The sequence below is a fragment of the Platichthys flesus genome, chromosome 22 (genome assembly GCF_949316205.1).
Source record: "Platichthys flesus chromosome 22, fPlaFle2.1, whole genome shotgun sequence".
NCBI classification, from domain to species: domain Eukaryota; kingdom Metazoa; phylum Chordata; class Actinopteri; order Pleuronectiformes; family Pleuronectidae; genus Platichthys; species Platichthys flesus.
In genome coordinates this window covers 5,478,163-5,500,071 of record NC_084966.1, presented here as the reverse complement: position 1 = coordinate 5,500,071, position 21,909 = coordinate 5,478,163, and the positions used below count along the sequence as shown (strand labels likewise).

General features: G+C 44.9%; 1 protein-coding gene across 2 annotated transcripts in view; it reads left to right on the top strand.

Annotated features, from left to right (window-relative positions):
* The first annotated feature begins 17,488 nt into the window (after positions 1-17,488).
* pard3ba (par-3 family cell polarity regulator beta a) overlaps positions 17,489-21,909 on the top strand; it is a 125,650-nt gene continuing 121,229 nt past the window's right edge. The window contains exon 1 of one of the 2 annotated variants that reach the window (XM_062380477.1): positions 17,489-17,932. In XM_062380477.1, coding sequence (XP_062236461.1) covers positions 17,816-17,932 — 117 coding nt within the window. In that variant the 5' untranslated portion in view covers positions 17,489-17,815. The remainder of the gene's footprint in view (positions 17,933-21,909) is intronic. The other variant, XM_062380475.1, reaches the window with a different exon arrangement.

The window sequence follows — 21,909 nt, the reverse complement described above, 5'->3', positions numbered from 1 at the left end:
GGGAGGCATGAGGTACAATGGGAAGCTCGGCTGCTTCTTATCCGTGCTCAGTCCTCTCCAGCACAGGAGACACAATGACACGGTGTGTTCCAGTCGCAGCAGCCCTGCATGCAAAACAAAGGCCTAGAAGATGCAAAGAAGGATCCATTGAGGGTCTAAGGTAAGTTCTTAAATGGACCGAATGATTCGGAGATGTCACTGTCTTGCAATTATCATTTATTGTATTCGGATGCAAGATAAGAGTGGTGACTGCAGCGTGCATGGAGGAGGATCGGTGTGAGAGTGTGTACAGTAGATGCACACACACACACACACACACACACACACACACACACACACACACACAACACACACCGACACACAGGACGTGTCTGTGCTGTCAACAAGCTGAGGGGTAAATAAAAAGGAGAGGTAGCTTTGTCAGCCATAAGTCATAATTACCCAGTGTCTGAGTGTGTGTGTGTGTGTGTGTGTGTCTGTGTGTGTGTGGGCACGGAACAAGGGAAAAGCTGCAGCTGGTAAACGTGAAGTGAAGATGGGAGGTTGTCAGACGTCTTCCTCACAGAGGCGTCGATGAATGAGGTCAGTCTGGAGCTGTCGCCGCTCCTATTGTCCCCAACCAAGAAGACAGGAGCGAGATGTATTCTGGCAAAGCAGCAAGCCGCTCGCCTCCCCACTTCCTGTCAAATGAATCTTTGATTGTGCTTGTTCATCTCGCGCCGTGACATCACCAAGCTGGCTTTCCCACGAGAGCCTCATTACCCACAATCCCAGAGGTTGACGAAGATGTTGTCATCACCTGAAACGGCGCCATTTCTCTTTTCTCTCCCTCCCTCTCTCCTTCTCCTCCTCCCCTGTCTTTCCGCTTCGCTGATCAAGGCAGGCGAAGCTGTCGCTCGGGAGCATCACACAGATGTTCAGCAAGGGAAAAAAAAACACCCAAACAACTCAAAAATAGACATGATCCCTGGTAGAAATACACATTTCATGTTCTGGCTGAGGCGGCGGTTGTTGTCACTGCTGATGTGTGAAACGGAGAAGAGGAGTAAGGAGGAGGAGGAGGAGGAGGAGGTGTGTCCCACCAGAGTCCTACTCTCATTCCCCTCTGATCAACAGGCCCCCTCATGCAGCGGAGCCCCACACCTCACGTGCACGACTGGAGATGAGCCTCGGAGTCGGCTACGCCTGCTTCCTACACCTGCAGCTCGGCCACTGTTCATCTCTGATCGGATCAATACCTCTGCAGACATGACGGTCCTCAGAGAGAGGCGTCCTCAGGCAACACACGTGAAGGTGCACTAACCTGCTGATATTCCCCACATTGTTTACAATCGATCTGGTTGGATTTTCACTTTAGTGCGACGATCGATTGGTTGGCAGAGGGGAGAGGGTCTGACATCTGCATCTAATGTACACAGTAATATCGTAATGGTATCGCTACCAGCATCGACTGGGTTCAGGGCCACAAACTAAATCTAAAGATGGTCTCCACTTCCTCCCACTATCCAGAAATGAAGCCTAAATAATCCAAACGCTGCCATCTTGTGCATTTGGGGCCACGGTCAAACCATCTTACCAGAAAAATGTCAGAATAACCTGAAATGACAGAAACCATCTTTAAAAAAGTGTCAAAACAAAAGAAACCAAATCCTGGTCCAGTTTGATCCGGGGCAGAGACCACCTCTTTAGTTCAGGATTAGTTTTGGTCCTTTAGTATGACACTTAATATTTTGGTTCCACACAAACTGAGAAGTCTGAGAGCGCCCTCGATTTAGAGCTTCCTGCAGCATTACACACACGGCAGCTCCCCCCCCCCCCCCCCCCCTCGCTGCAGCCTTGGCAGCCCAGCCATTAAAATGCAAACACCCACGCCAATATGATCATTGAAAACACGGCAGAAACAAATGGCTTTGTGAAATAGCCGCTGGCAGAGAAATCATTCTTGCCCTAATGTTGGCAGCTCGCAGCGGTGACAGTGAAAAACAGAGCCGAAAAAGAAAAAGTAGTTTCACCCCCCCCCCTCCTCCCCGACTCCCCCGTGTGACATTCTGAAAGATATTTACCTTGTAAAGATCCTGACATTTCGCTGCTCGCTCTAATAACATCCTGAAATATGAATAAGAGTGCGGCGAGCGGAGAGGAGCCCCACCGAGCTTTTGTTAACAGGTATTGATTGAGACTGAGGGGGACGGAGAGGAAGGAGCAGGGGCCACATGAGGGCCACGGGGAGCCACTCTTTGCTGATCATCTGTTAACCTTGTCGAAAAAAAAAGATGCCGCCCGCCGCCTCATGCCAGAGGCGATCTCGGTGGTCACCTGCAGACGCCTGTGATTTCCTTATCAAAGCAAAAAGCTGTCCGTGACTCACGTCCAGGCCGATCATGGTAGAAAGGATATCTGGACCCAACGTGGATCTCTGCCGCGAGACCAACTGAAACATTAACGAACTAACAGGTCAACCAATTAGAAAGCAGCTGGACGCTTTAAACAGCGAGGGACTCATTACCGCAGCGAAAAAAAGACTGATTTCCAACTCTTACATAAGAACTTTATATTGACACGATGAGACTTGTAATGCAATTATCCTCAACGTGTGGTCTCCTCTGCAGTCGTTTTAGGTTGATTTGAAACTTCTACACTTTGATTAAAGGTTGTCATTGTAAATCTGTCCTCAAAGCAAAACCCAATGGCCTTTTTCTTGTAATTGAGCAGCGTTCGGGAGTGAATGAGCTAAAATTGATTGACTTGAGTTTATCTAAGACCCAGACGCCCACTTTTCTGATGGCTTCGAGTTAAGGGTGCTGCCAAGTGCTGTAAATAAGCTACTTATTAGCTACTAAACAGCCTTGAGCTAAAATGCTACAAGCTACTATGAAGCTGGAGGAAGATACCAAGATGGCGTGGTGACTATCTGACTGTGATCAAGAAGAACCTCAGGGAATTCAGAATGAGCGCATACATTACAACATTTTCATCCAGCTCTCCAGCACCTCAAGACGACTGCATGCATTATTATATTTTATTCTAATGTCCCGTAATCTATTGCATGCTGGTGGCTCTGGTTAATTCCTCCTTCCGTTATATAATAAAAAAAAAGGCAGTTTAAGGTGATTACCAGAGATTGTTTGTAACGGAAGATAGATGTCTTACTGCGGGGTGCAGCTAAATCAATACTTTACTGGAGTTTGAAACGGTGCTGCATCATTTGCAGAAATTACCATTGATTGGTGGCTATCAGTCATTTTAATTTGATTTTAAATGACTGAGGGAAGAATAGGAGAGTGGCTGGGATATTACTTTGTTATCCAGTCGGCTATATTGCTTTTCTTCTGAGGGATAACAGGGATGGTGCCACACGGGAAAAAAAATCCCTCACTGAAGCAAAGGGGCATTAAAACGTGTTCATAGATAATGCTTCATAATGTTAGAGGTTTTGTTGAAGACTTTAACATCTAAATGTGTGTGTGTATTATTTCTGTTCATGTACTCTTGATTATTTTATTTTGATTTGATGTACATCCCCCAGATCCCTTTTGACCTGGGACCCCCAAAATCCCTTGAAACGCCCCTGCTGAAGCATCCCTGAATAAACCACAACCTCAAATTCAGTTTGATTCCCTGTAATACCAGGAGTACACTTCTTGTTTTTCTGTATTTCTCCTGTGCTGCAGTCAAATGTGTCAACAACTGCCTTCATTAACAGATGTAGGTTAAAATCTGTGAGTGTGGGCCGGTGAGGTCAAACGCTCGAGTCAAGCACTGTGCTAATGAGCTTGAATCAAGCCATTGACCACCCACACGCTGTTGACTCTCCAGCACTTATTGATTTCTCTGGCTCGGACAAGCTGTCCCTCCTCTGCCCACTCACTGACCCTCCGCGCTCATCTTCCTCTTGATCCCGCTCGTATCTTCTTTTTATGTTTTCACTGAGCCTTCAATTCGTCTCTTTCAACCCTAAACGTTCTCAAACGCGACAGGTCTTCGATTTCCGAAGTTTTGCTCGGACTTAGAGAGGATGTCAGACGAGAATAAAAGAGGACTCTACTGAATCATGAACCACTGGTCCTTTATAGCATCAAACTGGAAGGCAACTGGTCTCACTGCTGAACTGATCAAATAAGACTGTTGCACTGGAGCCTCAGGGACAGTCTGACCTCTGACCTCTGATGAAATAGTATACAAATTTTGATTCTCAAATTTAAAGCTGCACGTATCAATATGAAGACTGTAAATAGAGCTAAGGGTTATGCAAACTTGACTTGTGTTTTCACAATGTGGTCAGAAAGATGAAATACTAATGTTGAAAGCTGTATGTTTGAATAATATTAGGTTTATTTTTAATTAATCATAAATAACGTTACACAACATAGCCTGGCAAATCTTAATATAGCCTGACATAACATAAAATAACAAAACAACATAGCATAGCGTGACATAATTGCAAATATCAGAAATATTGCTAAAGTTACTAGTATATGTGTCAACTCGTGTGTGTGTGTGTGTGTGTGTGTGTGTGTGTGTGTGTGTGTGTGTGTGTATGTGTTTATACGTGATTCACAGACCATTGGTGTGTTTAATGGAGCCGATGAAGCAATGATTGCACATCCAATCCTCTCTCGCCTTCTACCTCTTCTGCCTGGGCCCTAATACAGCCAACAGCACACACACACACACACGCACACACACACAACCACACAATATCTATGTGATGCAAGAAGGTGGTCACACATACACACGCACAAATCCTCCTTTATGGGGGATAATCCAATGACAGCCAATTTGCTGGAGGGATATAGTTTTTTTTTTTCTACTTCGTTCTTTATTTATCCATCCCTTCTGCTTTCACAGGGCAATTTGTTAGGTGGCCAGCAGGAGGAGGAGCATGTTAACCTACACTTTCATCGCCATGCCTCAACCCCCCCCCCCTCTCCTCCTCCCTCTCTCTCCCATCCCCTTGCATCCCCTTGTCCTCGCTCATCCTTTCAAGATTAAGACCCCCCCTCCCCAAAAAAAGATGGTCCAGCGTAATCATGAAAGTGTCACATTTCAGATGAGTGAGGAGGAAACGCCGGCTTCGGGGGTCACTCTCAAATTCTCCTCACTCTCACTTCCATTCTCTTTTTCTTTCCTTCTCTCTCTCCACCTCTATCACCCACCCACGCTCCCTCCATCGCCTCCTCCTTCGCTCTGTCTTTATTTATTCCAGCCTGCGTCGCCTCTCTTTGCTCTCGCTACACCCCTGCGTCCCTCTCTTGATTTTGTCCTCCGTCTCCTCCGCTCCTCTCCGGTCTCGTTATGCCTCCACCTCATCTCCCTCTCTCCCTCTGACAGTGGTTCAATAAGCAGTGCCTCCAGAGTGGTCCTGCTCAGTCAGTGGCCAATTACCCAGTCACACTGCCTGTCCTCTGGGACGGACAGGATTAGCCGGATCTGTCGTCTGACCGGACACACACATACACACACTCTCTCTCTCTCTCTCTCTCTCTCTCTCTCACACACACACACACACAAACACACACTTGGACACCTGTCACTTAGACACGGGCAGGCAACCTGTGGGTTATTTTTCTGTCTGGGGTGGAAGAAAAAACTCCGGCTCCTCCATTTTTTCTCCAACGAGCAATTTGACAGGCCAGTGAAGAGAGACACAGAGAAGCTGCGGAGGGGGGGGGAATGTATGCTGTATCAAATGCATAAAGGCTCAGCACATGCTCCACTGGTGCAGCTGGACAGCGCGTGATGGTGTGGTAACCATGAGAGCAACACCCGAGGGATCAGGCCTCACCTGGAGCCGGGTTTTTTTTTTTTTTTGCTCAGGGGGTGCGTTGCTATCTCAGGGCGACTTGGATTTGCAGCCCAACGTCTCTCACTTCTCCTCTACCTCCCTCAGGCCCAGCTTCTTCCCTGTTGTGAGCATTTCACTTCAGCACGGCCCTTCTGAACGTTCGGAGGTGAGATATACGTTCCCGTGAACCTCGAACTACAAGATCGTCAATAATCCATCGTAAAAATGTGCTGCAATCATTTTGTTTTATGCCATTTCTGTTTCCCTAGCAAAGAATCAATAGGAAAGGAGTAGAAATGAGCAATTCTGGCTCTTTCACGCTTCAAGGTGGCTCTTATTTTAGTAGTGGCTTTTATAATACACCCACAAGTTGCAATAATATGACCTATGATTGGTATGTGTACATGTACATCATTTAAATTAATCCGTGAATATATATATAATATTATACAAAATCTAAAAATGTCCTGAATACAACAAACTGATATCATGTTTGGTATTTAAGGTTTTATAAATAATAAATACATGGACCTATTCACAGTCACAATGGAACAAGGTGTGCCATAGGCCTGTAACAAACCAAACAGCAGCATCACATCAGGTTAGCTGCCTGCAGCGTCTGTTGGCAGCAGATACAGAAACTGCATTCCCAGAAAGCGTCGGTGCATATGCATATGTTTAATGGAATGTTTCACTGACATTACAAAAGCAATGTGGCTTTGCAAGGAATAATAATCGTCTGAAGCCGTTTATATTTTATTTTATTATTGCTATCTGTAATATTTGCTTTGTTACAGGCTCAAAACAACTTTGTAAGTTTCAGGGGAAATCCTGGTTTGGGGTCAAACCAGTACTTGGATTAGGTTAGGAGTCTGTGGTGGTATTGTGATAAATACTCTGCTAGGAATACTATGATGAACGTCCAGGAAGTGATGTGTTTACTTTGGTTATGGGAAATAAAACAGTAACCTCCAGTTTTAAAGTCCAAAGTTTGGATGACTTATTCATCCACTCTCACCTCTCAAAGATGGTTTCGGTCCAATTCTGGACAAATAGCACTTCAACCACTGAGACAATAGAGGTGAATAAGAAAAGGTGCTACTGTTTCTTTGAATGACGACTATGAGGAATTCTTGTTTTCCGTAGAAAAGTGTGTTATCTCTTGTTTGTGTGAATAATACATTCCATGACTTTGTGGTTGATACGATACTTAAGCCCATTCTTCATCACAGATACAATCACTGTCTCCAGCCTGAACCTTGGCTCGGGCATTATTCATGTGCCGAAGCCTTCCCTCCAAAAACAACACTTCTTGAGATTATTGTGTAACTTTGTGTGCGTCTGCCGGCTTGGCCGCGGCTTGGTGCTCACTCCAGCCCACACAGAGTCACCGGCGGGTCCGTCCATCGAGCATCTGGTGAGCAGCCAAAGATTTGTTCAAAACCGCTGAACTTCATTTTGAATTCTAGTCCAGATCCACAAGCTTCTGATGATACCGAGCGAGTCAGAGTGGATGACAGAGAAAAGTTCACACAATGATCCGCGACACAAGGGGAAGTTCCATTTTAGCAGCCATGTGTGAGTCGGCCGATTGAGTTTTAGTATTTCACCGCCATTTTTTGTGATAGGAAGAGCATACAGAACTTGTTTTTCTGAGTTTGATGGGAAACTGAGGACTACTTCCAGAGCAGAGTCAAAAGCATGTTGAGCTTGGCGAGACAGTTCGGCGCTGGAGACACGGCTGGTGACTTCTTGGCTCCCTGAGGTTAAGGTCAGGGTCAGTCAAGTTAAAGGAAGAATACAAAATGATATATATGCAGACAGAAAGGTTTCAAGTCATGTGTCACATATTCCTTGACAGATTTCTATTTTAAGCTCCTTTCCCAAAATGTTTCTGAATCAAAGGAAACACAGATGTTAACTCTGGATAGATTTGTTCTTCCCTTTTGTGTCTCAGAATGAAGCGACCCACATGTCTGACTCACTCAGTCGCCTACTAAACCTTCCAGGATTTTTTTCTCCCCCCCCCCCACCCCCCCTCCCCTTGTTCCCCTTCTCTGACTGTTCACTGACACAGTGGGAAATGAGGCTGGCAATGATCTAAGGAAGAACTGGATTCCTTCCTCTGTTTCCAAATCCCTCTGCGGGCCCTTTTTTTTACTCGCTGGCGTCCAAGGCCGGCTTATCCCGCCACTTCAAAGACGCCCCGAGACCGCGCGGTGCAACAGGGCCGCGGTGACCACTTTACGTGCTCGCCTACATGAGTGGAAACAGAGAGGAATGTCCTGTAATCTCGGCCCTGCAGAGAGAAGCTTTCAAGTAAGGCCTGGCGCGCTCCTTTTCGACGGCTGGGGAAAGAAATACTTGCAGGATTTCAAGCAGGTAAGTGGCGCCCTGGCTTTCATGGCCTCAAGGATGTTACGGAGCGGTTCTACAAATTCCCCGGAGGTTGGCTGAACTCTTGGTGAAGATGTTTGTGGGTTTGTTGTGTTTAGTTTCGTCTGCGTGTGTGTGGATTTAATTTTTTTAACTTTTTCTCATTTTTCTTCACATTTCTAAAACATTTCTTGCAAAAAGCACCTTGAAAAGTGCCCCTTCCGTTTCATATCCAATTTACTCTTTGAATCAAAACTACTTTAAATAAATGGCACCCATCACAACACTTGGAGGATTTTAGGCAGACAGAAAGACAGGATCAATATTAGCTGTTTCTTTGGGGGGTTTTAAGTGGACTTTCACTGAAGTCCTCTCTCTTAAATCACTCCATCACCAAGTGAAAAAGGCACAACAGACACATCTGACAACCTCTCATCTAGAATCAGTTTACTGCTCACCAGCAGAAGGAGAGGAAAAAAAACATAACGGGAGCCTTCGAAATTACTATCATTCACTACCTCTCCTCCTAAAAAGCTCTTTTTGATATTGACTGAATCAAAGAGGCGTCTCAGAGTAATTAAGTAAATTATGGCTGGTAGAATTGTAGCCTTGCTTGAGAAACTACGCCATATGGATTCCTCTCTAATTACAAAGGAGAGCTCGGGCAGGAATAGATCTTTCTTTCATCCTCAACCTTGGTTCAGTCCCGACGAAGCGGCTGTAAGCCCGGTCTTAGCCCCGGTGATCGACCTGGGAGCCAGGAGACGGGGCCACGAGTTGATTTCCATGCCCTCCGACTGGCTCACTCCCCCATTCATATTTATACTGTCTCCTTGGGAAAATGCAGTTTGGATTTAGTGAGATGAGGAAAAGGAAAAGACACAAGGCGGTGCAGTATCGGATTAACGGGGAAACATGTGCCTGTTACCTTGACTTAAAGATATAAAACGTCTAAAAACGACTAAATCTATGTTATATATTTTGTTGACTTGTGTGCTAAGATTATCCAAAACGTTTCCAGCCATGTTCACACCCAGAAAAAACAATTCCCAGGATCCCACTCTCTTTTACGACATCGTCAGACTTGCTCACTTGTTATTGTTTTGATAGAGAGGCCCCTAATGGCCGAAGTTACATTTTGTATAGCAAGACAAATTGGAAGGGTTGTACAGTACCCCTGATGTACTCACGCCCATCTCACAGATATCTAAATGTTGTCAAAGGTCCCTTCACGTTGCAGAGAGGGAAATTCTAGCAGAGAAATATTGAATCCTCAATTTTTATCGACCGAACTAAGGTCAAGATCTAAATATATTGATTTGATAAGTCAAACTTTCTGTTTTTCCTTACAGCGTCTGCTCACAGTAACTAAAGCCGGGGTCATGCTTGTGAACTCGCAGCACTTTCCTGAAGTTAAGATTGAAGAGAGATCAAAAATGTGTTAAATATCAAAAGGTCAAGACCATTGGGTTTATTTTTGGTTTAAACAGAAGAAACAGAATTTTCTTCAAGAATATATTGCTTAAAAAATATGTTTTTTAAGCAGCTTGAGGTCCCTGATGAGATTATTTGTCAAAAAATATAAAAGAGACAAAAACGAAGACAAATCAACTTTTAAATTGATTCAATGTATCTCATATTCACTTCTGCATCACGGTGTACGAGCCCCTTTGGTATTAAAATAATACTTTCCCTCCGAATCAGGAAAATACTTTATGTAAATCCCCCCCACCCCCCCCACCCCCACCCCCCCAGCAGCAGGGTGCCATCAAATGGCCCAGGTCTCCATAGCAACGCTTATCCCAAATCAAATGGCGGAGCGTCTAGCCGTGGAGCTGCTGCTGGGTGGTGTCTGTCAAAAACCACACAGTCATTACCTGTACCCCGGTCCCTTTGTAACACCAGCAATCACAGTCTATTCACTGTCTGCAGAAAGCAGGGCGCTTTTTCTCTCTCCCCTCGGAAATTGATTGAGCCTGGATTCTAAAAGAGAAAAACCCAGTGTGGTGCTTTTCCTGGTGACAAGTCCCGGCTGTTTTCTCCCTCCTTCCACCTTTCTCCTCGCCATCGAGCGCGGAGGCTGCCTTCGACCAAAACCCCCCCGTGAATCACCGGCTCGGTCTCGCAATCATGCCGGAGAGCCGGCTTTGTCACGATGCCCTCATCAGGCAGACATCTTATGCGTCAACGTTTATGTTAAAACGAGTTTGGTGCCTCCACACTGTTCCAGCTGGAGAGATACAAAGGTAAAAAACTCTCCGGTCCCTAATCTTCCCCCCTGAAAGTGCGAGGTGGTGCCAAAGATCCAATAACGTGTGTAGCAGCTGGGATCGAGCTCGATTCTTTGACCGGGACATTTTCCTCATTGTGTCCACTCCCACTTACACTTACCACCGTGTCTCGGCTGCAGCTTCAATCGGCACGACGGGGACGACTACAAAGCCGGGCTTATTCTCCGACGCGGCTCCGCATGCAAATCAAAGTTGGATCAATCTGGGACCGTCTGATGAACTAATTATGCAGTAATTGTTCTGGTCTAGACCGGTGATCCATTGTGCGAAAGTGGCTCTTTGTGTCTTTCCAGAGCTGATTGAGAATGATAATTGGGTTTTTTGATTGGCAGAGAGGGGCAATTTTGATCTCTCTTTTTCTTCTTTGCCCCCCCTGTACAGGCGGAAACACACACACACACACACACACACACGCACACGCACACACACACGCACACACACACACACACACACGCACACACCCACACACACACTCTCTCTCTTCCCATCTATTGCGCTGAATGCCGGAGACAAAATCCATCCAGCGAGCCAAACTGTAAGCTGCTATAGAAACCTTTAAACAGGTTACCGAGGGTTAAGTGATGAGGCAGAGCCGCTGCGCATTTGCAATTAGTGCATTTGCATAACTTAATCAAGTGTGTTTGGTCGATGGATTGTCATCACAGCCGGGGACGAGTTGCCCACCTATACGCCCGTTCTCTCTCTTCTTTTCCTCTACAGACGTAATCGCCATTACCCAGAATCCACGTTGTCACATAACAGAAACAGCCAAAGCCAGGTCAGCCGAAGAAACAAATGTCTGACCCTGCCTGGGCCGTAACCAACCCCCCAATAATGAGGTTGTGTTATTACAGTAAAGCCTTTCTCAACTTTTGGACCCTCTGACCTTTGACCCCTGAGGCTTCAACCAATCCCACGGGCCCCTCCTGCTGGTAATAAAGTCCAGCTTGAGATTAGAGAAGGGCCAGGTATTAAGTGTCAGTTCGCCCAAAACACATATTTTCTCATGACCTGAATCTGACACCCGCCTGAAAGAAGAAAATAAATAGTTCCCTGTGCTCTGATTCATATCTAAAGTATTCATGGTAATGCAAATACATGATTTTATGAAATACAAAATGACACTGGGATGTGTGAGCAGGATCAAGGCCCATTTGCCTGTCCCAGTAACAAATTAATCACGATATAAGTAAGTAATGGGATATTCTGGACAGAAATATAACCCAGTATCTCAAACATACAGGAAACTCAGCAGTGTAAATAAAGAAACTTAAATCGGTTCCGTTGGTGATTTGGAGGAAGTGACCGTTCAGAAGCAGAACTACACAAACCACAGTTTATAATTCCGGTTCCACGTGAATTGGTTGTGGAAATAGCCAATCAAAATGCAGCCGCAAATAGAAAAAGTTAAATTGCCGGGTGGAGGCGGCGCAGAATATGAATCGTAGATAAGCGTGGGTCGGTCGGTGAAGCCGAGACGTCACCGGGACGTTTAGGAGCCGCAGCCAGAGGCAAAAGGTGCCACTTTAGCACCATTAAACTATTTAGGTATGTAGCCTCACCACATTGTCTCCCCTCCTCTGTCCTCTCTTTCATTTTCCCTGTTAGCACTCAAGTCTCACTCACCCCCCCAACCCCTCCACCCCTCCACCCCTCCACACTTTCCCCACCTTCCCCAGCTGCTGCCTTGTTTGCTTTTGTTGCAAATGTAGCCCCATAATTGCTCAAATCAATGTTCGGCAGTCTCCCTCGCTGTGATTAGGCGGGAAATTAGGTTAGGAGGCAGTTGCCATGGTTTTCAAGGCAGCGGATGTCGAAAAAAAAAAAGATCCCAGAGACCGGCGCAGTATAATGAACTTAAATTAAAGCAACTTTTGTCTCAATGTAGATTTTAATTACCCCGCGACGGGCTCTGACAGGAGCGAAGGAGGGAGAAGAAGGAGAGGAAAACGAAGCGAGAGCACAGTCGAAGGGTGAGAGAACAGGGTTTATGTGCCAGGGCTCTAATTTGATCCATTAGCGGATGTGTGTGTGTGTGTGTGTGAGTGTGAGTGTGAGAGAGAGAGAGTGTGATGTGCTACTGCCTGGTGAATATAAAGTCTCATTCTCACCCATCAAGGGGCCATGGTGCAGAGGGTGAGACCCATGTCTTGTTAAACTCCAGATTTCAGCTGAGAAAAATCGAATTAGTCTCATTAGACGTGTGCGACAGTCAAAGACGGAGCGACTTCGCTTTGGTTACTTCCTCCCAGCGACAAGTGCGAAAATATGTTTTTTTTTAAACAAAAATTGTGTGAAAATATGTGCTGACGCGACAAATCCACATCCTGCACCTCTGACTGTTATCACCTGTGGCTCCATTTCTTCCCTCTTAAACCTGCTTTGTGATTCTCTACGCCACAGACACCTGGTTTCTCGCCGAAAGTAAACGATGAAAATGAAGAAGGGAAAAACTCACTCATCTGTTTGCACAATAGGAAACGCTCGGTCCGCCACTGGCACTGTTAGCTGGCAGCTGGGCTGAAAAGAAAAGGAGGCATTTCTTTACATATGTATATACATACATCTGATTATATCCGAGGCTTTTATTTTGAAGGGTTTTCCATGTCTACAACAGCAGAATAGGACAGTATCACAAAAATTCCTGCATTTTTTTTATTTTCATTTCCATCATATCGAACTACAATGCACATTTTGTCTGGTTCCTGTCTTTCTCTGGACTTTCATTGTGATTGTTTCCAGCTGTTCTCCACATAACAATAAAAAACCAGCTGATAAGCTTTTCCTGGTTATCAGAGGTTATCTCCCACTGGAAGTACTTGTGGAAAATGTGGAAATTGTATGAGAGAAAGTTTCATAAGAAAAAAACAGTTGGAGGTTTTCAGGTGCTACATTAATCGTGCAGGTTGAGGTTGAGATGTTACACTGTCAAGGCCACACCTCTGGTTACTTTGTGTCGGAGTTATTAAACTGCATTGGCTACCTGCTGAAAACCATGTTCTCTTCTTTATTCATTCATTCCTACATTTATTTAGGCATTTATTTACAAGTTTCTACATGTTTCCTTATTTATACAAATTCAATTTTTTTGCCCAAATCTTACGTCCATAGACAAAGATGATCATCCATTAAAATCAATGGTTGCACCCTCTGTTAAAATGTACTCTTGGTGCAGAAATCTGGAGACTAGTAAAAAAAAAACTGAAAGTTGCAGCGTATTTAAATCCTGCTGCAGTATCACAACAAATTACCAAACTTTCCCTTTCACACTCCCCGCATTAAGGCTTAAGGTGGATATCTGAGCTGCAAACAAACCGCAGTGCACGTTCACAACGTTGGTTTATAGGATTGAAGAACATCAAAGACTCCCAACTTCCTCTTCCTCTTTATATTCTGCCCACTTCTCCTTCCAGTGTACCTGCAGCCTCCTAAAGGGAAGTGGACCGCCAGCAGTGCGGCACAAAGATCTGCCTGAGTTGTAGACGTGTCCATAGATCATGGCGCCCGATGATAACTGTTTCGTTTTGAATAACTGTGATAATTCTGGACATCAATTTGGGCAACTTCGGTAGCACTTGCGACTCACAGGCGAGCGCCTTCGGCTATTCGATCGGCGCCTTTCAGCAGCCGCGCACAAAAGAAATGCAATTTTGCAGCATGAATATTATACCTGAGGTCTGAAATGAAATCCTCATGCTGAATGGATGTCATATTTTTTGTGATTGCAAGCACTATCTCCCCTGGCCTACTTGTGCAGCTAGACACAAACACACACACACACACACGCAAAGACACACAACACACAAACACAGAGCGAGAGCCGGGGTTTTTATGAGTAATCCTTGCTACTGATTCAGGGCCTGTAATTGTGAGCAGCGCAGCAGGAAGTGAAGCAAGTCTCGGCTATTGACTGGCTTCGGTCTCACACTGAGCTAAAACACAGGGGTGGTGGCACTGCCGCTGAGAACATGTCAATTTTGCTCTTTAGAAAAGGGGAACTGCTTGAAGACTGAAAGCAAATCAACACGACTATCGACCCAAACAACCCAACCCTGTAAATTGCACTCAGAGAAACGAACAAAACAACAAAAACCATCACTGGGCTTTTATTGACGGCCGACGCTTTGAGGAGAGCGCGCCTGTACTTCCAGATGAGGATTGAAAAGACTCCACGAGAAAAGGGCTGATAGAGGGTTCAGACTCGTACAGTAAATCCTGATGAACAGCAGCGTCAAACTCTTCAAAGTCTAAGTCTTACACTAGTAAACGTGAGGGTGTGATGAATAGCACGATGCTCTACTCAAAGAGGAAGGGAGATCATGGGGCCCGATTCAGACCTGATCACAAACGTACAGCTTGAATGAACCCAAGATGCATTGGGGCCTCTCCGATGCCTCAGACCTGTACACTGTCTTTTTAAAAGTGCATTTCTACCGTCCACAATCGGTCCTTAGGAAGGGAACAAATTATATAATGTTTCTTTGCATACAAAGCCTGCAAGTGAGATCCGACCACAACTGGTCCCACAAAGCACTTGGACCAGGTGTGATCCGTCCCACTGTCCCATGTTAATCCCTGGTACGAGCCGGGCCGGTGACTGACAGCAGCCCCGTTGTGCAAACACTGCAGAGTGGCGCTGTTGTCAAACTCGTCCACTCCCTGGTCAGACAGCGGCTCCTTTCTTCACGCAGGACTGATAAAATCAAGGTTTACTGTGTGTCTGCGTGTGTGTGTGCGCGCTGTGTTGCAACACACAACAACTCTGACAGTGGGATCTCATTGTGAACTGTTCTGTTCACATGGTACACGATCTGTTCACATGCTGAGAAGACATGTCGAGGACTCCGTCACGTCCTGTCCAAAGGTTTTTTATTGTTCCTCCTCTGACACAGACAGGAACTGTGCAGAGGGGGAGACACCTTGAACAAACAGAGACACTTCTCCATGGAGCAAAACACACATGATGTAATTCGAGAATTTAGCAGCAAGTGTGCAAGGGGTGAATATACAATACGTGTGTATGTGCCTTGGTTAATAGATATCGAGTGCTGGGGCAACATCAGAGGAAAAACCTGTCAGGGAGAAATTACCATTCACGCTCAGGGCCAAAGTCCACATTTAAACATATAGACAAAAGGTCAACACGTGACCTGAGCAGGCTCCGTTCACTACAGAAGGCCATGTGATGTGCTCAAATACTCAGGGGGGGAAGTTGAGTTGGGAATACCTGGTGGCTGGCTGCAGTAATGGTCATAAACCCCGCCTCCTCCATGTTGGTGAATGGGACATGGACCAAACTACAAACGTCAAAGTAAACATCAAATACATTTTTTCTAAAAGATGGTTTCTGATATTTTAAGTGTTGTTATCCTACTGATCTACGTTCGGTTTAAATTAGTTATTTGATGCTGTTAAATTGGGGGGAAACTTTGTTGCATTTAGTGTATTGGGTAAAGGACTGCACAAACACACAATTAGCATCTGCCAAAATACATTTTCAGCCCCTACACAAGAAAGGAGAAGATTAATTGTGCCACTACAGGATTTCTGGTCCAGTTTGGAAATTTGTAGCCGCTAAAATGCAATCTCACAGCAGCTGATGAGAGTGAAACGTAAATCCAAAGATGAAAAAGCCAGAACGTCTTTATTTCCCCCTGCTCCCAGGGTTTGAATAGTGTTGTATAGCAACACACACTTTCCACTGCTGACGGAGTGCGACTGCAGCCAAGTGTTGGCAGCAACAGCGGCTGATGAGTCAGCAGCTGGGGGGAACATAACCCGCATCATATACTTGTCAACTGCTCTGCAAACACAGAAATAAACCTGCCATGAAAAGTGTGTTCCCTCTTAAAAACCCTCAGAGCTCATATTTGGGATCGTTTCCTTCTCCTTGTTGGGTTTAGGGCCAGAAGAGGCCGTGAGACCTTTATTGTCCCGCTCTGCACCTTTTGGGATGAAGCACAATGGCGCTGGGAATAATTGCTTGTCCCAATTATGAATCCATCTGCCACGGTGGCTTTCTGATTTGATGGATTCCCAGAGAGCAAAACTGCACAAAGCTCGGGAATAAAGCAGCGAAAAAAGGTGTCGGGCGGCCATTAATATCCATAAAGGCAATTTCACAACACGCATAATGACACAAAATGACAGACAATGACGATTAGGTAATTAGTATGTGAGGTGTGTGGGTCTGTGTGTGTGAGTGTGTGTGTGTGTGCAGGGGGGATTAGAGTGGAGAGGGAGTCAGGCATATCAAATATTTACTTGTAAAGGAGCTAGTGACACCAGCTGTGAAATAAATGTCATGCTGGGTAAATTTTACAATATTTCCCTCTGAGGTACTATTTCATGGTACTTTGCTGAGCTTAATTTGTTTTCCGCCGCACTTTATTTCCGCAGGTCACAGTCACTGATACTTCATTAAAGCTATTCTCATAGGATTTAAGACTGGTGTATTATGGTGTTATTTATTATTTCCAGTGTATTAGATTACTGTTTTTGGATTTTCCAATTCAGCAAATAAAAGAGGATTCAACTTTCCCCTGAGTCCACAGAGTTTGTAACTTCTATTTTTCATTTTCGTGTGAGAAATCCTGTTAGAGCAAGTTTATAGTTACCATACTGGTAATATGAAATATATAATATAAATATGAAATGGGTCTTCATTATCCTATTTTCTTTGTGTACAATTAGTTATATATCACATATTTAGCAACAGCAGATGTAGACAAAAATCAAGTCAAATACAAAAGTATTGATATGAAAACATTTTAATAAATCATATCACTTCTAATTTAATTATAATAAACTGTTTTTGGAACTTGGAAATAGTTTAATACAGTAACATTTAGGAATATAATGGTCATACAGTGTTATTGGAGTTTGGGAAAAGTGTAAAACAGTATATTATTATAATAAAGTGGTATTGGAGTTTGGGAACAGTTTAAATCAGTTTATTAATATTAATATAGTATCACTGGAGTGGTTGGACAGCCAGTGGTTGTCGTTTCCTGGAGCGCCTGAGTCGCAGTGATTTCTTCCGGGTTCCTCTCGGAGGTTTGTTGTGTTTGGGTGGATCGGGCAGACTCAACATGTCGCTGCCGTGGTAAACTCCCATTTCTCCTCTTAACTCACCCGGAAACCAGACGTCGGGGGGTTTTCTCCGGCGGGTTATCTCGCTGAGGTCGGACCGGACCAGCGACTCCTGCACCGTGATTTCATCCCGACCAGAGACACCTGTTGCTCGGGTGGTTTCGACAGACAGGTGTCCTCTCTCGGAGGAGCGGCTCCAGGCAGGTTTACTACCGGAACTTGGATTAATAAACTCTATATTTCATAATAATCACTCGACTGTACAGCGGCCATGAAAGTGACGGTGACTTTCGGGGACACTGCGGTGGTGGTGCCGTGTAAAGCGGGATGGACCGTGCGGGATTTAGTGGATCAAGCCACGCGGAGGTACCGCAGGGTCCTGGAGCAGGTAAACACACCTTTTAAAATACTAATGTCTCCTAACTTAGGTCTACACTCTGTCTCTACTCTGTCCTCGTGTATTTGTACTCACAGATGGAGTTTTTGATTTATCTCATTCCTCACAACTGAGTAGATATACTTCCCATAACTTGGCTGAGATGTGGGTCACGTGACGAGCCTAGTATTTCAAATAAGCTAATAGCTAGCTTAAAGTAGAGCTTCATTGTTTACAATAGAAATAAAGGTTTATTTTACTGCTCAATCTGAACAGAGTTTGCTTTATTAGTTACTTTTTAAAAGCTGCTATCTGTGAGTGTTTTCTTTATTTATGATTTATTTATTTTTAAATAACATGATAAATTACTTTCAATCCAAAAAAAGTTTGACCTCCATTTAATATTTCTTCAGAGGGTCAAACATTTTCATAATCTTTTGTGGTGGCCACAATTTCACTGGAACCTCCAAATAGTAAACCTTTTATTAAAAGATAAAATGTCTGATCAGCTGATATATAAATTTGACAATGATGTTAAAGATGTTGTTAATGAATGCTAATAACAAAGAAATGTAAATGTTTTACAGTTAAACCATATATTTTGTTATAAATGACACAAATACAATCAGATGCATCCAAATACAAGCCCAGTCCCAGCAGACCACAATGCATTGCAGTCCGACACATTATGCATGTGGTGTGACTGTCACGTGACTCGGCTACAGAAGCTGTTCCTCTCCTCCTCCACACATCTGGAGGCATTTGCATCGCACCTGTGGTGATGAGTCGAAACAAGTGGACGAAGCTCTCCAGACCAGACTGATCATATCTCATGGTGTAATACGAGTCCAGGGACCGCTGGTGGTGTTTGTCGTCTCCCTGTGACTTCTGCTGTTATGACTGTCCCACATACTCCATGCACAAAGATATTACTCCCCCCCCCCCCCCCCCCCCAGCTTCCTGCTTGCTGATGCTGCAATCCATCGAGCATTAATCATTCTGTCCATGTGACCTTTTAATAATCAGCAGCATTGTATGTGCATGCTGTCCCAGCGTGATAGTGTGCTAATGTGGGTTTTGTTTCTGCGAGGACGTGGCTGCAGCCTCGGCTGTCCACCTCCACAAAGCGCCCTGTTTAAGCCCTGGTATCTCGGCGGGCAGGTGGAAGTTTACTGTTTGATGTCATCAGTGTGGCTGCAGTGGAGGACGTGCAGCGGTGGAAGGCAGGCTTTGTCCTGAGAGTGATTGGGGATTAGGACCGGTGACAGGCCGCAGGTCTTATCGGTTGGCTGGTGCCCGCTCAGCCCACCCACGCACCTTCCCCCCCGAGAGTCAGGCTGGCTAGTGGGGATGCGAGAAGCAGGGATGGATGGACTGACACACAAACATGTCAGACGCCCAGATGACCACACGCACCCAGTAGCTAATCTTGCTCAGTGTCCCCTGAGCCGTCCTGGTCTCTGCTTCTTCCCCCTGGTGATTCTCCCCGAGATGCACAAGCTGTACTCTGCGAAACGTGAGCGTGTGATCAGACTGCACCGAGGGCCTTGATTGTTTCTCACAGGGCTTGTTAATTAGGAGCCGCTTGCAAGCGAGACACTGACTCAGCAGTCTGTTGCCCTCTCTTAATCGAGGCGGATCGTCACGAGGACAGTCCGGCTCGGTAAGTGCCCGAGAGGTCCAAATGGATCTGACCCGGAGCAGTGGCTGCTCCTGCCAGCGGTGTCCACTTATTGCCCACATTAACCACACATTTCTTTTCTCACCGGCTCCACCACTGACAGCAGGGACAGTGACAGAAACTTGGGTTTAATCGGCGATGAGTTGTTGTGTTTGTGTGTGTTGGTTAATGGCCGTGTGCGTGGCGAACGGGACTCGGCGCTGCCTCTGTGAGTCCCTGTCACGCCATGGAGACCTTCCTAATTAGCAGTTTATTCAGTGTGATCTCAGCTGGGACGCTCTCTACACATTCAGCCGCTTTCTTCCCTTCTGTTGAGGAAAGAGTTTTGCTAACAGAGTCTCTCCCCGCACAGTGAAAACCTCCTCTCCTTACACCGGGTAATTTTGTACAATATAAATGTGTATATGTGAGATCCTGGCAGAAAACGAATTTCCCATACTGTCTCCACACTCTGTGGGAGCTAGCCTAATATGTGATGAAGTTGTGTAAAGTTTTGCACCTAAGGCGTCAAGAGTTATTATAAGTATAAGAAAATGAAGTAAATGAAAACCTCAACTTGCCTCCATCTGTCATCTAAACTGCATAATTATATATAAGTAAGCAGAGAGTTTTGAGTTATATGGAATTATGGCCTATTCCTATTACAGTAAAATCTCCAAGGACTAGAGATAACTGCTTGTTTTCTATTAGATACAAAAATAGAGAACATGTTGCATCACAATTTCTCCTAAAAAATCTGCTTAGAAAAACACATTACTGGTATTATGATGTTTACAGTAGTTTCTCCTCGACTATTCCATTCCTGTTAACATGTTACAGAGCATAGTCCAGGTATGTTATTCTATTTGCTCAAACATGTGTCGTCAATGTGAGATGGAGACGTGCACATGTCTACATAATACCAGTAAGGATCAGAATACTCCACACGTCTATGACCTTATACGGGATAATCAGAAATATTGGAATGTCAGTGTTTAACGTGTCTATTGAGGAAAGAAAAAGTCCACAGCTGCATTAGAGCGACGTCTCAGTAGGAGCTGATCCTCCTCTTGTCTTTCTCCATTACTATGTTAGTGGCGGCCCGTAGCCTGAGGGCCCTGAGTGTGGCGTTCTCAGGGGAAACAGCCAAACGCTGCCGCTGCCTGTCTCCGTCTCACGGTGCGTCTGTACAGGTTCAGTTCGTATTACAGCCCCCATGCTGAACACAGCCCCCCCCCCCCCCCCCCCCCCATCTGACACCTGACAGCGTGCTGAAGCGTTTCTTTTCCCCTCCCTCCCGCTCCTGTCATCCAGGGTGGCGGTTGGGTTTGGTGCGTCAGAGCTCGGCAATGCGAAAGGTATTTTTAAAGTTTGATCCGACTGTTACGACCTGCTGTTTCTCTTCTGTGGGTTTGGAATTGAGATCACATGTCGCTGTCAGACGTGTTCAGGGAAGTGGTCACAGGCAGCGTCCTGAGGCGACAGAGGGAGTTCTCAGTGTTTAGCTGAAGGGCACTTGAGCGGGACAGATGTCTGCCCCGGACATCTTGACATTTAAAAGTGGATGTGATTGTGTGTCAGTTTTCAGAATGTCTTACCGTCTTGGTCCAGTTTGAGCTGCGTGTCCAGTAAAGAGAGCAGATAGACAAGAGATAATATAGTAGTTAAATAGTTTTAAATTGTTTGAATAATCCTTTTTTTAAGTACTGGAGCAAAAATCCTGACAACAATCACTGTAATTCTGACTCATTTTGTTGTTTCATTGATTTTGTATTGATTTTTAAATCATTTTTAACAATATAACTAAATTGTGGTCACAATTCCTTACTCACCCAAATTCAGGGGGCCCTAATTGAAAATAATATTTCATGAAATATATTTATGTGAAATGTAAGATTGGATTATCCAATATATTCATATTTTTGGACCCTCAGAATTGATTGGGTTCTTGAATTCTTCATTAAAGATCTAATATGTAAAAATTCTTTATTGAAATTTCTAAAAACGGCTGAAAGTCATTGGTCTCATCTGTGTGGAGGATAATGTGAAGCCAGGAATTCCTGAGACACTAAAAACAGAATGATTGTAAATGAATCGTGGAAACCGAGAATTGTTCCACGGTTAATGCTCGATGTAGCAGGTCATTTATGTTGAGGAGTATTTTGTTGCTCCTGATTCCAGCCGAACGCAGGCGACCTCAAAGGTCAAGTCTCTCACCGTCATCCTCCTCCTGAGTGAAATCTCTCTACTCCTCATCGACTCATCCTTTTAAAGATTCTTTTTTTTTTTGTCACAGCTAAATCCACACCACTGTGTAATTACACATTCT